General features: G+C 38.6%; 2 protein-coding genes across 2 annotated transcripts; one reads left to right on the top strand and one right to left on the bottom strand.

Moving 5' to 3' along the window:
* Positions 1-1,174: 1,174 nt before the first annotated feature.
* LOC134799294 (flavin reductase (NADPH)) lies at positions 1,175-6,527 on the top strand. The gene is made up of 3 exons (XM_063771672.1): positions 1,175-1,264; positions 1,599-1,985; positions 6,013-6,527. The coding sequence occupies exons 1-3, from the start codon at positions 1,189-1,191 to the stop codon at positions 6,174-6,176; spliced, it is 627 nt and encodes a 208-aa protein (XP_063627742.1). The 5' UTR covers positions 1,175-1,188; the 3' UTR covers positions 6,177-6,527.
* A 5,530-nt stretch (positions 6,528-12,057) lies between these two features.
* On the bottom strand, positions 12,058-15,328 carry LOC134799293 (mitochondrial GTPase 1). The gene is made up of 4 exons (XM_063771671.1): positions 14,722-15,328; positions 14,095-14,303; positions 13,745-13,932; positions 12,058-13,260 (listed from the first exon to the last, which is right to left on the bottom strand). Exons 1-4 carry the CDS (start codon positions 15,123-15,125, stop codon positions 13,063-13,065), a joined length of 999 nt encoding a protein of 332 aa, XP_063627741.1. The 5' UTR covers positions 15,126-15,328; the 3' UTR covers positions 12,058-13,062.
* Between the last annotated feature and the right edge of the window lie 47 nt (positions 15,329-15,375).

Raw genomic sequence — 15,375 nt, 5'->3', positions numbered from 1 at the left:
ATTTTAATCATGTTATATATCGATAAACGCTACACATAACGCAATAGCGATTAATTGAAGCTTCAATATCTTCGTTAAACATAAACATAATTGAAATGCTAATGGATAATGAATATATTAGAATATAATAAAATAATTCAATTATTGCGGAACACATATTTTAGTACGTATTTATGTATTTTAATTAAATATCTGAACTTTGCCTTGGTTCCCTGCTGGGGCGTGACGATAAAATTGTGATCTGATAACCACAACAAAGAATAAACGCGGGTTTGGTCATTTTAGGTATCGTTAAACCTTTGAAGTAAAATTAAAATTGCAAGAAATGTCGATAGTTTATCGATATGACTTTATCGACATGGCTACAGCAAGGTGGGCCACATTGTTAATCGTACACTAAACAAAAGTGGTCCCACTGACAGCTCGCTTGGAAGGTATCTCTGTATATTATTATATCTATGATTATAAGTTACAACGACAACACAATTAATTATTTTATATATAATTTAATTATGCCCCCCAGTTGCATTTAAATCGAGTAGAACTTTTCTAAAAAATGCTGATGAAATAATTGTCTTGTGTAACATAATAATTGTTTATACAAATCAATTGCAATATTTCTACTAAGTTAGTAGAAAATATAATAGTTGCCACACTTATAACCCGGCCAAATTAAAACATACTACAAATCTCTGCGATTATTACATGACTATAGCATTACATAACCGTCCAGGTTATATTTTGACAGCCGGCTGCCGGGTAGATTGCATCGAACTCGAGAAGAGAAATACGTGAGCAATTTACTCTGTATTAAACACCAATTTACAAGTCGATTAGGAGAGGCAGGAGGGCATTCTCAAGCAAGCGTTTAAATTAAAGACCGGTAAGGTAATAAATTACCATAGGTAATGATTAATTCTAAATCACATTCGTCTACGCGCTTCGTGCGTCACTAAATCATTTCAACTAGAGTTTAGTATTATTTCGTGTGCATTATCATCGTGAGTTTTGGTTGAACAAGTCGTGAATTATCTACTTTTATCAATATAGATAAAGGTACTTCGCTCGTAGACTAGGTGCTAAACCGGTTTAACCAGTTATTTAATGTAGTGTTTCCTGTTATCTGGCTAGACCAATTATTTTAAAAACAAGTTGTTTTTCTGGTTGTTTCTAGTGCCAGCAATCATCATGGTGAAGAAAATTGTGATATTCGGCTCCACGGGGATGACAGGACTCTGTGCAGTGGAAGCTGCTGTAAAAAAGGGTTAGATATTAATATTTAGTTGTCATTATTTTTAGTTTCTATATAAAGTTATAACATTGTTTTTATAAATTTATTTTTTACCTTGTTGTAATATTCATAATATCAATATTATAAGCAACATAATTATTATTGAATGACATGTTTTAAATATTGACTACATTTTATTTGAGTTAACATAGAATATCAAAAGAATTGCAACCATCAGGCAAACTAAAAAAAAACAAATAATTTCTTAAATTAAATGTATATTTACTACATATTCTCATTATTACTTAGCATTTCATCACCAAATCACATCTTAAGCCACACATCTATCATTTAACTTTTTTACCAGGCTTAGAAGTACGAGCATTCGTCCGCACGCCATCCAAACTCCCAGCAAATCTGAAGGACAAAGTTGAAATCTTCCAAGGCAATGTTCTTGAGCCGGACTCCGTCAATGACGCCATTGAAGACGTGGACGCAGTAGTCATAGCCCTGGGGACCAACAACCAACTGGAACCTACCTCTGACCTGTCTGAAGGCACTAAGAACATCATTGAAGCTATGCGGGCGAAGGGTGTGAAGATCTTGTCAGTCTGTCTGTCCGCATACTTGTTGTATGAGCCTGACAAGGTGCCCCCGCGGTTTGTGGATCTGAATGAGGACCACAAGAGGATGTACCAAGTGGTTAAGGACAGTGGTTTGAACTATGTTGCTGTGTTCCCTCCACATATTGCTGGTGAGTTTTTTTTAAGTTTCAAATATTGATACTAATCTGCCATAGTGTATTATAGCAGTTTGTTGGCAAACATTCCTAAGTATCTAATGTTACGTAACCTTATCCTTGATATAACTAAATATAACATAGTCAATACTCAATAGTCATGCTTAGCCTAATTGATTGAAAGCTGAGAGACATAACTAACATATTGTTGTGTTACAATATCAGTGTATTCTGTAGTAGGTTCCTGGCGATGGCGTTTCACTGGGTAATAATTAGAGATGCCCTGAATAGTGAATTTGGCCGAATACCGAATATTCGGCCCCTCTCTTGGCCGAATACCGAATATTCGGCATGACATGCGAACATTTTGAGTCACAATTATTATGAAAACTTTTCGCCAATGAAGCACAACGTTTGCTAAAATATATTTTTATGTTGAACAGAATTAATGAATGTTGTTAGAGTCAATCAAATCAGACCCATGATTAAAATAAAATATTTTGTAATCAAAAAATGCTCAAAAACGTGCCTTAGTATTTTACTACTTTTTCCAAGATACATTTAAATATGAAATATACCTAGTTTTTGGTAATTTTTTCATGTAATTTTTCTTTTTAGGTAGGTGCAACAGATATTCGGTATTCGGCCGAATAGTAGGCAACATTCGGCCGAATACCGAATATTCGGCAAAGTGGCCGAATACCGAATAGTCGCCGAATATTCGTGGCATCTCTAGTAATAATGTATTTGTTAAATGGATGTGTCCATTTAACTTTTAAGTACAAACAGCAACACTCTTAACTGTACATCGGTGGACCTTATTACAAAAGGCATAAGGTTCACCGATGGACAGTTAACAGTGTGGGTGATGGTACAATTTTACTGAAAATATCACTTCTTCAAACAGACAACATTTGTCAATTCAAAAGTCACTGATCAAGGACTTATTTCAGTCTCTATACACATAATTTTAAGTTTAAAGTTTTAAGGTTCCGTCACACAAGCGCGTTTTCCGGGCGGGGCGTGAGCGTCTTATATGTAAAAGCGGCGCGCCCCGGTCACGCACCGCCCGCTAAACGCGCCTGTGTGACGGAGCTTTAAAATGTTTCATATTCAGGTTAGATGGGTTATTCCCACTAGTTACCACCAAGTTCTTACCAGTGGTAACTACTGGGAATTTTTTTCGGGAAGTATTTACCACCAAGCCGAGTTGGTGGTAACTAGTGGGATTTTTTTTTCCCAGTTACAAGTGGTAAAAGGTGGGAATTTTTATTCCGAGTAGTTACCACCAAAATATTGTTAGAATTCAATACTAATAAAAACAGTATAAATAGTATAGTATAAATGTAGCGTGCTGTAATAAACAATTGTGTTAGTTAGTGATTCAGTAAACTGCTTTAAAAGTGATCAAAAATATTAAAACAATTTTGCCGGTATAAGTGTAAAAACTAAAATAGAAGAGTCTCATTCTAGTTAAGTAGAAATTAACTTATTATCCGGACTAAATTTATCTTATCAACTGTTATAAATTGAATTACATATTTATACAAACGAACAAAAAAATCAGTCAAAAACCGACAGAACTGATTTCATTTTATTATTTACCGCTACTTCATTTCGTTCTATTATAACACGACGCAAACCTGGAATATGTAGGTATTCATAATTTGTACTCAGGCTAAATAACAAAGGGCATGGTTGTTATTAAAACCGCTTAGGGCGCGCTTCGGATGGGCTGATTGCTCGAACTAACCAGCATAGGCTCGCATTCCAATTACGCTCGTGTAGTACATCGCTCGGTCATGTTACGCTGGTTGGCTCGATTGCTTAAACACCCACGCTAGCGCGATGGTAATAACACTCTACCAGAGGGACATCAGTACGGTTACCATCAGTTTGTCACTGACGTAAACGCCGTCGAGAACGTAATTTACTTTCTATACATCTCGCTCGCATTCGCATATTAGTGCAAACGGGATGTATAGAAAGTAAATTACGTTCTCGACGGCGTTTATGTCAGTGAGAAACTGATGGTAACCGTACAGGTAGTACTATAGATAGTTTAGGTTAGGTTAGGTTAGTTTTATGGCAATCCTAAAAAGTTACGCGTTTCTGAGAAAAACCCGCAGGTACGTGTAGGTATTGTTTGTCCGCATTTTCGTTAGGCATCGGTAAAAACTAGGATTTACCAGTAAAACCTAGGTTTTGCCGTACTTCGGGCTTTTACAGTAACATATATAACTAAGCAGGTATCTTATTAATATGTAATTAGTTAAGAGTCATATTCGGAAACTGAGATTAATCGTGTGCTGTTAGACAAAATACTGCGCTTAGCGCATCTCACAGGGATCACCTAATAATACATCATTTAACTATTTTGCTCCCTCAGATACTATTCGTACACTTCTTTTTTTGTATTTAACTTTTATTCTTTTGGAAAATATGTATATTGGAAGAACGTGTAAGACGTAAGTAATTAAAATCACATAAAACGACCTTAAATTGAGTACGACGAAGGCGCAAGAGGGCGTTTCGCATACCTAATATTCACATCCTGTGTGAAGTAAAACTGTCCCTCGCCCTCGTTTAATATAAATGCAACACGCCCGTGCCCACAATTGTTTCCGACACACTTAAAAGTGGACTGATTGGATTGTCGTATTCATTCTTTGGGTCAGGTAAAAAGGGATGAAAGTAAATAGCCAAATATATTTCACGTGTTTATTTTTAACTTATCCTAAATTTGTTCCAGTATGATCAACCTACTATGTCAACCAATACCATTCTTATCGGGCATAAGGGCTGGCAGTTATGCCGAACAAAGAATATTTCGCAAGGGTCAGATACGGGCGACACGGCGGCGGTTAAGAACAAAAGGGTGCGCGCCGTGCGCGGTGCGCGCCACATTCGGTTCGGCCTTTTTGCACTCGTGTTATTTAATAAGAACACAACAAAGGATATTTAGGAACTAAACGATTGTTTAGCAATTACAAGGCATAGGTACCGATATTATTCATACTTATATTGCGATAAACCAAGGGTAACCTATCTAATATGCATATGGTATTACCATAACTCTTATTTCATAAATTTTGATGGTCCTACATTGTTTCTTACTTTACCTTGATACACGTTCTTCCAATAAACATATTTTCCAAAAGAATAAAAGTTAAATACAAAAAAAGAAGTGTACGAATAGTACTACCTGATGTCCCTCTGGTAGAGTGTTATTACCATCCCGCTAGCGTGGGTGTTTAAGCAATCGAGCCAACCAGCGTAACATGACCGAGCGTAATTGGAATGCGAGCCTATGCTGGTTAGTTCGAGCAATCAGCCCATCCGAAGCGCGCCCTAAGCGGTTTTAATAACAACCATGCCCTTTAGTTATTTAGCTTGAGTACAAATTATGAATACCTACATATTCCAGGTTTGCGTCGTGTTATAATAGAACGAAATGAAGTAGCGGTAAATAACAAAACGAAATCAGTTCTGTCGGTTTTTGACTGATTTGTTTGTTCGTTTGTATAAATATGTAATTCAATTTACAGTTAATAAGATAAATTTAGTCCGGATAATAAGCTAATTTCTACTTAACTAGAATGAGGCTCTTCTATTTTAGTTTTTACACTTATACCGGCAAAATTGTTTTAATATTTTTGATCACTTTTAAAGCAGTTTACTGAATCACTAAATAACACAATTGTTTATTACAGCACGCTACATTTATACTATACTGTTTATACTGTTTTCATTAGTATTGAATTCTATCAATATTTTGGTGGTAACTACTGGGAATAAAAATTCCCACCTTTTACCAGTGGTAACTACTGGGAATAAAAATTCCCAGTAGTTACCACCAAGCCGAGTTGGTGGTAACTAGTGGGAATTTTTTTCCCTGTAGTTACCAGTGGTAAAAGGTGGGAAAAAAAATCCCAGTAGTTACCACTGGTAAGAACTTGGTGGTAACTAGTGGGAATAACCCGGTAATCTTATTTATTTTATTTGTAGAAGTGCCTCATAGTTGTATTTTGTTTCTACACAGATGAGCCAAGCAGGGAAGTCATTGTAGAAGTGAACCCGACGAAGTCTCCGGGCGGTCGCAGGGCCATCTCAAAGTACGACCTTGGGGCGTTCCTGGTGAACTCCCTTAGTGAACCTAAGTACTACAAGTCTGTTATTGGCATTACTAATGCGCCCAAAGCTTAGGTTAATGGCATTATTTATTGCACATACGACGCAACACGACATGCTATAATTTTTCTGATAGACTGAAAAGGTCAGTTACGAGTATTTAAAATTTAAGTTGCTGCTTGTTCTAAATTAGCTATTAAAGGACCAATAGAGCTATACAAAATATGACTGGCCGGTTCTGAACACTGAATAAAGAATGCACCTTAATATTATTATATCAGTTATTACAAAACATTTCCATCATATATGCACGACGGTATGAAATGTATAATGTTATGTAAAAATAAGGTTTAAATTTGTATACTGTTTAGTTTTAGATGTATGTTATATACTTTTAATGTTTCAAATAAATATTTTTACTGTTTATTGCCACTTTTTTATACTCACTATCTACCCCTATAGTCTGAACTTTAGTAATTTAAATAAAAGTAAACAAACAATTTGTAAATTTTCGGGTAGTTATAACATTTACAGGTTAACCGATCAATTACAAAACCGCCTGGATCAGTTACTGGACGACCTGACTTTAACCTACATTATTTGATCGTGTAATGTTTGCATCTACCCTCAACTGGCTTAACGAGCCATTTGAGGGTAGATTTTGTTTACTTTTATTTAAAGATACAGATCGACCTGTTGGTTGAAAACAAGTAGTTAGGGCGGTTAGGTAGATATATTTAAAATGAGCATAACTTTACCGCGAACATAAAAATTGTTATCGTGTAACACTTCTATTGTTCTTGTGTTTTCAAGCGACAGAGGAAAATAACAAAATTTCCATTTTCACTGGGCGTCATTAAAGCCGTAACAGACCACCTCAACGCACCGCCGTTTTCCACAGACTTTCGAGTGACCAAATCGAGCGCCCGTAATTCAAAACCAAGTGCGAGTCGGACTCCCCACCGAGGGTTCCGTACCCAAAGGGTAAAACGGAACCCTATTACTAAGACTCCGCTGTCCGTCCGTCCGTCCGTCTGTCACCAGGCTGTATCTCACGAACCGTGATAGCTAGACAGTTGAAATTTTCACAGATGATGTATTTCTGTTGCCGCTATAACAACAAATACTAAAAACAGAATAAAATAAAGATTTAAGTGGGGTTCCCATACAACAAACGTGATTTTTGACCGAAGTTAAGCAACGTCGGGCGGGGTCAGTTATGTTATGGGTGACCGTTTTTTTTTTGCCGTTTTTTGCATTTTTGCACTTGCCCGGTTTTTTTAGTATTTGTTGTTATAGCGGCAACAGAAATACATCATGTGTGAAAATTTCAACTGCCTATAGCCCTGCCTAGCCATCACGGTTCATGAGATAATAGCCTGGTGACAGACGGACGGACAGCGAAGTCTTAGTAGGTAATAGGGTCCCGTTTTTACCCTTTGGATACGGAATGGAAATAAAATGCTTGATTCTGATTCTGAACCCTAAAAATCGGCCCCCAGAGGTGTTCTTACATAAACCATAAATACTAGCTTACTGCCCGCGACTTCGTCTGCGTGGAATGATGATGATGATTATAAAAACTATCCTATGTCCTTTCTCGATCCTCAAACTATGTCCATAGGGACCGATTCAGGCATCAACTCGTCACACCAAAATTTTGTTCTAACCATGCGGCAGTCACACCGCCAGAAGCAAAATTATTTGTTTCAATTCGTCACTAATTTTGTACGAAATATCATTTGATATTTACCATTTGCTTTTCGGTGAAGGAAAACATCGTGAGGAAACCTGCATACATCCGCGAAGAAATTCAAAGGTGTATGTGAAGTCCCCAATCCGCATTGGGCCAGCGTGATGGGGACTATAGCCCATCGCAAGCCCTCTTGCGAGTGAGAGGAGGCCTGTGCCCAGCAGTGGGACGTATATAGGCTGAATGATTAGTTCTATTTAGTCACATCGTAGTTTTGTAGCTATTCATCTAAATCGGTTCAGCGGTTTAAGCGTGGAGAGGTAACAGACAGACACACTTTCACATAATATTAGTACTAGTTATGGATTGTATTCGTAAGCGTCAACAACAGTAACACGTGTTCTTACGGGTTCTTAGCTTCAGGACTAATGAAAACACATGCATTTTAATTAGTTTATTACGTTTCAATTATTTCTTCCTTGTTACATCTTTTTTCACGTGTTTTTTACACAACGCAATTAGAACATAGCCGTATATATACTCATACTGTCCGGTATTTTAACACTAGTCGGAATGATCGGTGACGATGCCGCTCTTCTAGGTCTTCTGGTGCCGCTGGTGGAACTGATGGAGGAACTCCGTATCCCCCAGAACCGGTCATCGGCTAACGAGCCCATGCTTATCCAGGTCTTTGCATTCAGGATCTGAGAGGACTCAATATTCAAACCCAAGCTATTAAAAGATGTTTCGTCCAGAATAAGACAAATATGTGCTGTTTTTTCAATGTCGCTCTGTATAGATGGGCTAGTAATGCCGTATGTTGTTGTTGATATTGGATAACCTGAGTTAGAAGTGTCTATAGAAAAGAGTTCACGCGTGGACCTCCAAGATTCAGTGTCCCACGGGCTTTCTATCATGTCCAATGTGTCAGTAACTGAGTAATCAAATGGATAAGAGCTGAAAGTTGCGTTTGAATCCGTGGAGGATTGGACGGTCATAAAATCTTTACTCGTTTGATTCGCCTTGTCATGTTTAGGCTGTTTAGGTGAGTAGGTGAACACGCATCTGGTGTATGACATTACGCGGTGTGTATTCGAGACATCATTAGGAAGGGGTAGATTTCCGTGGCTACGACTAGAAGCCAGCGATACGCTAAGATTGAAGCGACGAAGCTGTGCAGATATGCAGCAGGATTCATGCTGAATTCTAGAATGGTGGCTTCTACTTGCAATTGGTTCTCTTATGTAGTTCGGTAGGTATTTACATTCTGAGCATCGTCGCGGTTTGTTAATCCATATGTTTACTATAATTTTAACATTTATCGTATTGTGATAATAGGTATTGTGGTTTGATTGAAGTTTATTGATTGACGTTGGATTGACGTTTTAAGATAATTTGTTTATGGTTAATGACTTAATGTACGTATGACCATGTATGACAAATAGCTTTTTTTGACAATCATTTAACTTACTTTCTTGGCAAATTATCCACCAGCCAATATTATTTGGAACGTACCTATTGATGAACAACGACTATAGTTTCTACTACTAGGGGATCATCCATTAATTACGTCACACGAATTTCTAGGTTTTATTACCCCTCCCCCCCCTCCTTGTCACACTTGGTCACATTTTGCAAACCCATCCCCCCCTGGTGTGACGTCACATTTTTGGCAATTTTGTTTTCAACGAAATCGACAATATTCACTCGGCATTATTTTTTTATTAAAAAAATACTTTTGATATATAAATATTAGTAATTTTATAACACAACGAAAGTTACATCCAAAATCTCATTATTTAACTGTACAGCGAATAAAAAAATATAAATTAATTTTCGGTTACTGATGTAGTTAAAGTGACATCACAATGTTTGTGACTCCCCCCTCCCCCATGTCACATTTTCTTGACCCCTCCCTCCCCCTAAACGTGTGACGTAATTAATGGATGACCCCTAGGGTTTGGTTTGTGCAGAACTTAGGTGCAGAAAGAGAAGAGTCGTGGAACGTATGGGGCTCAATACATTCCACGACTCTTCTCTTTCCGAACAAACTTTATGCTCTTTGACAACGACCCATCCCCTGCCCATCCCCCATCGCCCATGAATTGGTGCTACGTAGTTTTCATGATATCGCGGTACGGTACCATTTTGGTCGGGCGGGGGTACAATGGTACCTTGATGACTTAAAAACTACTTAAGTACCTACAAGGCACAAAGTTCTGGAATTAGTGGCCCTAAACAGCATTTAAAAAAAGTTGAATTCGTGCACTATCCAAATCCTATAAGTGATGTGGTCGAGCCGGTACCTATTGATGATGACACTGCAACTTTTCGTAAAATTGTCCGAATAGGTAAATACGTCATTGAAAGTAATTAGAGTCAATAGTTTGGTGACGGAAGTAGGCGCACATCAAGAAACGTGACCACCGAAAACAACCTACCTACTTCATTACGTTTCTGGATCCACTAATATCAGAGACTAGTTAATTAATAAAGACTGTTAATCTACACAATGTTGCGTTATGTAGAATACCCTGTAAACATTAAACACATTGAGACTCTGGTATACGTACCTCACACATTCACGAGTTTGCCGGTGGTCAACTTTCTCCATTACAAAGATAACCGTCGCAGTTCTTCATGGACTACGTAATGATGAAATTCCACCACACATTGACATAGATATCTAGGGACTGGCTTTACGGGCAATAATAATGAGGCATGACAGAGGCCAGTACAGCGGTGTGATACCGCTACAACGCGATTGGTTGATGAGTTCGCATCACGCGCGCGATTGGTTGTTGAGTTCGCACTACGCGCGCTATTGGTCGCAACTATAGTTGCGTTAGACTGCACGATTGGCTGGAATTCGTGAGTGCCATATTTAGTGCCCGTAAAGGCCAGTCCTCAGATATATACGTCAATGCCACCACATGACCATTCGGTCCAAAATGTCCAAATGGTCCAGTGACGAAAAAGAGCGTGGAACTGACATCTCGCTATTGCAATTGCTATCTAAAGCAAGAATATCATACGCTACTTTGTATTCGATTAGCATTCTTTATATTTTACTCGTCTTTGGTAGTGTTAATTATTCTGCGGTCGCAGCCGAATAACCTAGACGACAACGTATGTTGTTGATTAACACTTACTTTCGTAACGAATTAACCAAGCATATTTAAATTAATTAGGCTACTACCGTTTGTTAATATATTATGCACGTGTGGTATACATTAGCGTTACTAAAACAACCAATACTATAGTAAATTACATATATTTACATCAGACATATTCGTAAAAATTACGTTACTACAACACGAAATCTCTTTAGGTACATTGTGTCATTTAGACAATACCTACTGTTTATGGCTCCTTTAAGTTTGAGTAGGTAATCCAATTTAATTTGAATAGCGCTTTACAAAAAAACAAGTAGGTAAGAGTAGGTAACTTATACTATTTTCGAAAATTTGTAATACTTAGAACAAAAGAAGAAGAAGAAGCAGAAGAGAGCAAGCTCTTAGTGGCGGAGAGGAAAATCTGGCGGAAGATTCTGGGGCCTATCAGAGAGGAAGATGGGACTTGAAGGCGAAGGAAAAATAGGGAGCTAGAGGAGCTTGTTGCGATGCCCAATATAATTGGCGAGATCAAAGCCACACGACTCCGCTGGCTCGGTCACCTGGAGAGGATGGGGGAGGATCGTGCTGTGAGAAGAGCGTATGTGGGGCACCCGGGCGGAAAACGTCCGTCGGGGCGTCCCAGATACCGCTGGAGTGACGAAGCCCAAAAAGACCTGTCCGCCCTCGGAATACCCAACTGGCGTGAAGTGGCGCAGAATAGGGCAGAGTGGCGCTCTCTTGTGTCAGAGGCCAAGATCCTCTTTGGGTCACTGAGCCAGTGATGTATGTATGTATGTATGTATGTAGAACAAAAGTTTTTGGGACCAAATCCGTTACAGATGTACCTAGTGCATAATTTTGCGTAAACGTACGAACGTGTCTTGCTATTTCAGTCAGTCTCGGTAAGTACAAAAAGTACTGAGGTTGACTGAAGTACGAGTAGCCTTACAAAATAACACTTTAAACTCTCGCGTTTTGTACACATATTTAATTACACAAACGGGTCTACCGCGATATAATTTCATTGTTTTTACCTTTAATTCCGACGTTTCAGCTGAGTTGCACCAGCTGTGGTCACGGAAAGACTGACGTCCCAACAAATGTCAACGGAGATATCCTTACAAATACGAACGTTTCCGAGAAAATACGATGGAAAACAATTATGCACTACATCTGTATCCTCTTGTCAATAATTAAAGGTTTAAAGCAGCTTATTCAAGTTTTTGAACCAGAACTGTTACTGATCAGAAACCGACTCTAATGTTCAAGCCATAAGATACATTTTATCATTTTTATATTAGCTTTAGATAATAGGTTAATATCTAGCAGTGCTCTGCTCATCGGTTCTAACCTAAAGGTTCGTGCTAAAGTTGACTCTTTTTCTATAAAAAAGGATTTATCTTTTTAAACTAAACGATCAAACTCCTAAACAAAGTCTTTGGTTAAATTAAAAGTGGAAAAATTTACTATGTCGAGGCGCTAGGGGCATATGGTGAAAATATTCGCTGTCTTTGGGTGAAGTCTCGGTAGCTCAGTTGGTAGAGCAAGGGCTAGTGATCAGACATGTATCGTTCACGAGTGAGTGATTTAAATGACCTATATCTTTTCATTGAACTCGCTCACTCTTCAACTCACTTTTGATTTAACTCGCTCAGTCGCTCATCTATCTCAGTGTTCCTTGCGCGCTCTTTCCCACTCATGATTCGAATGAGCCGGCCGAGCGTGATGAGCGAGAAGCGACTGAGACGATGCAAATAGGTTTCGGAGGTGTTCGGAAGAATTCGGAGGGTGTCTGGACCGTATCGCGCCATCTTGGTCGCACTTATGGCTGTGTGTATCTGATTGATTGACATTTCCCTCTACTCACTCTTGAACAATATAGTCTACAGATCCACTGAGCGAAGTGAGCGAAATGAGTGATATATATCACCGCGAGCGAAAGATATGAATCATTTTGGAATCAATCTTTTCAACTCAGTAAAGGGTTTTGCCTATCTCTACTAGTGATCCAGTGTCGCGAGTTCGAGTCTCACCCGAGTCAGTGAATTTTCACTTTTAATTTAACCAAACACTTTGAGATTACAAAATTCTGTTTCTGTTTAATACAAAATGAATTTCAAGTCTTTGTTTACTTAAACCTCGAGTCTAACTCCTACGCCATGAGGTCCTCTTTCCTCTTACAGTCCTTCAGCAGCTCGATGTCCAGGAGCGTCCTGCCGAGCTCCCCGGTGCGAAAGGCTTTGATCATAGTCCGAGCGACCTCGATGAAATCCGGCACGTCACGCATCGTGCCGTCGAAGTCGCGCGTCCGGCGGATTCGGTTGAACTTCACTGCACCTGAGATTAGGACCTGTTGAATAAGTTTTTTTAAATTAATACACATGTTAACCCGTCGATCGCCCACCATACAACAAATTGATGCGAAGCAATTTGACCCATATTGATTAGTAGTAACACACATCTGATACTGAGTCGCTACAACCCAAATTGAGTTAGCATCACACGTATGGTGTGATCCACGGGTTAAACGAGCATGTTATGTAAGGTACCTGACCTATACAAAGGTTATAGAGGTAAGGGGATATCTCAAAAAGAAGTAAATATAAATATTAAAAAAAAAACCAAAATATTCAAGTACTAATTATTTCATTCATTTTCAACTTATTTATAGGTGTCAGTTCGGGTTCAGTTGCCCGTGAACAAGATGCATAACTGCGTCGAAACATCGGGAGCTCGAAAATAATACAAAAGGCAAATCACGGTTTTTTCAATGAAAGATACTTGCGTATCTCTTCGCCAGAACTCAGAACTATTCTAATCATCGGTGCACTGACCTTATTGATGTCGTCGCAGGGCTCCACCAGCCCCATGTAGTCAACATAGCTAAAGCAGCCATGCTTATTGAGCCAGTACAGCAGGTAGTCCGCGATGGCTTCCTCGCCTACCAGGTGATCTTGGAGATTTCCACACAGAGCAAGCTTCAAACCCATCTCGATGTCTGTCACCGAGGGCTCTAGGATGCCTGAAATTATAGTATAAGTGGAAATGTTTTCTCACATGGAATTTGCAACCTTAATAAGGGAGTCTTTTATTGAAAGGGCACAGTGTAATGTCAAATATAGACCAACAATTTTTTTTTATTATTATTATAATCTATCAGTTTTAAGATATTATTGTGACTTACCTGGAGTGTCCAACATGAATATATTAGGATTATTGTTGATCCTGATCTTCATCAGGACACTGCGGGTGACGCCGGCCACTGCTCCGACAGGCAACGCATGCCCGATGCCCATGTTCCTCGAGCGCAGCATGTTGATTAAGGATGATTTACCCACGTTTGGGACCCCGATGATCATTACATTGTAGTCGGACTCTTCGCTTCTGTTATACCTAGTAAATAATCATTGTTATTATGGTTTGGTTATATGTTGAGAGTATCTAATTTTGAAGTAAAGTACATTTTTGTGTACACATAAGTAATTACCAGAGGTCGGCGAGGGTGAGCTATTTGCCTTATAATATGACGTAAGACATGTCAAATTATAAGGTAAATAGCTCATCCTCGCCGACCTCTGGTAATTACTATAATATAAACAAAAACGCTGACTGGCTACTTCTAAGGACAATTTGCACAGATATTGCTTGAATAAGTTCTTATTTATACAAAAACCCTATGGACAATACAATATAAGATCCCTGTTTTCCACCAAATTTAGAGTTGCTAAAGATGCGGAAAACTCTGAATTGAATTCTTTCTGAATTGAAAGCCTTTTTTTGGGTAACTAATACATAAAAAATAGATAATTACCTATTCGAATCTTTAATAAGGTCAACCATCAGGGGCCTTAAGGTCTTCAAGCCGCGACAACTCTGATCCTTACTGTTTGTAAACACTATATTTTGCACTCCCTCCTCTGCCTTTAACTGCTCCTTTATTCTGGGTATTAATGAACTTACAGTCAAGTCTTTCTTATTTAGAACTAGTATGTGAGGCTTTGCACCTGTTAAAGTATTCGTAAATATGGGATTTCTGCCTGTAAAGGGTATTCTTGCGTCGTGAACTTCAATCACACAATCGACTGACTTTAACTTCCTCTGCATTTGTTTCAAGCCCTTGTTCATATGCCCCGGGAACCAGCGGAGCAGGTCCTTGCTCACGAAAGGGCATTTTTTGCGAAAATTGTACGCCGCAGGGTTGAATTTTGTTCCCATTTCGATTTGTTTTGATTTTGAGGTTATGTGGATTTGAACAGTTTGGAATCAAGTAATCATTACCGAAACACAGCACGACATGAACTTAGTACAGTATTTAATATAATTTTAACTAGTTACGTAATTTTATATATATATACACTGTTTGTAAATAGTAAATATATCGTGAAAATCGTGCCAAAATTACGAAGTTCATTCATATATGTATTTGACATTGACACTGACAGTCAGCTGTTGCTCGGGGGTCGTT

This window comes from Cydia splendana, chromosome 18 (genome assembly GCF_910591565.1).
Source record: "Cydia splendana chromosome 18, ilCydSple1.2, whole genome shotgun sequence".
Lineage (NCBI taxonomy): Eukaryota > Metazoa > Arthropoda > Insecta > Lepidoptera > Tortricidae > Cydia > Cydia splendana.
The sequence above is the reverse complement of the archived record's forward strand: the minus strand, read 5'-3'. Positions and strand labels throughout refer to the sequence as shown.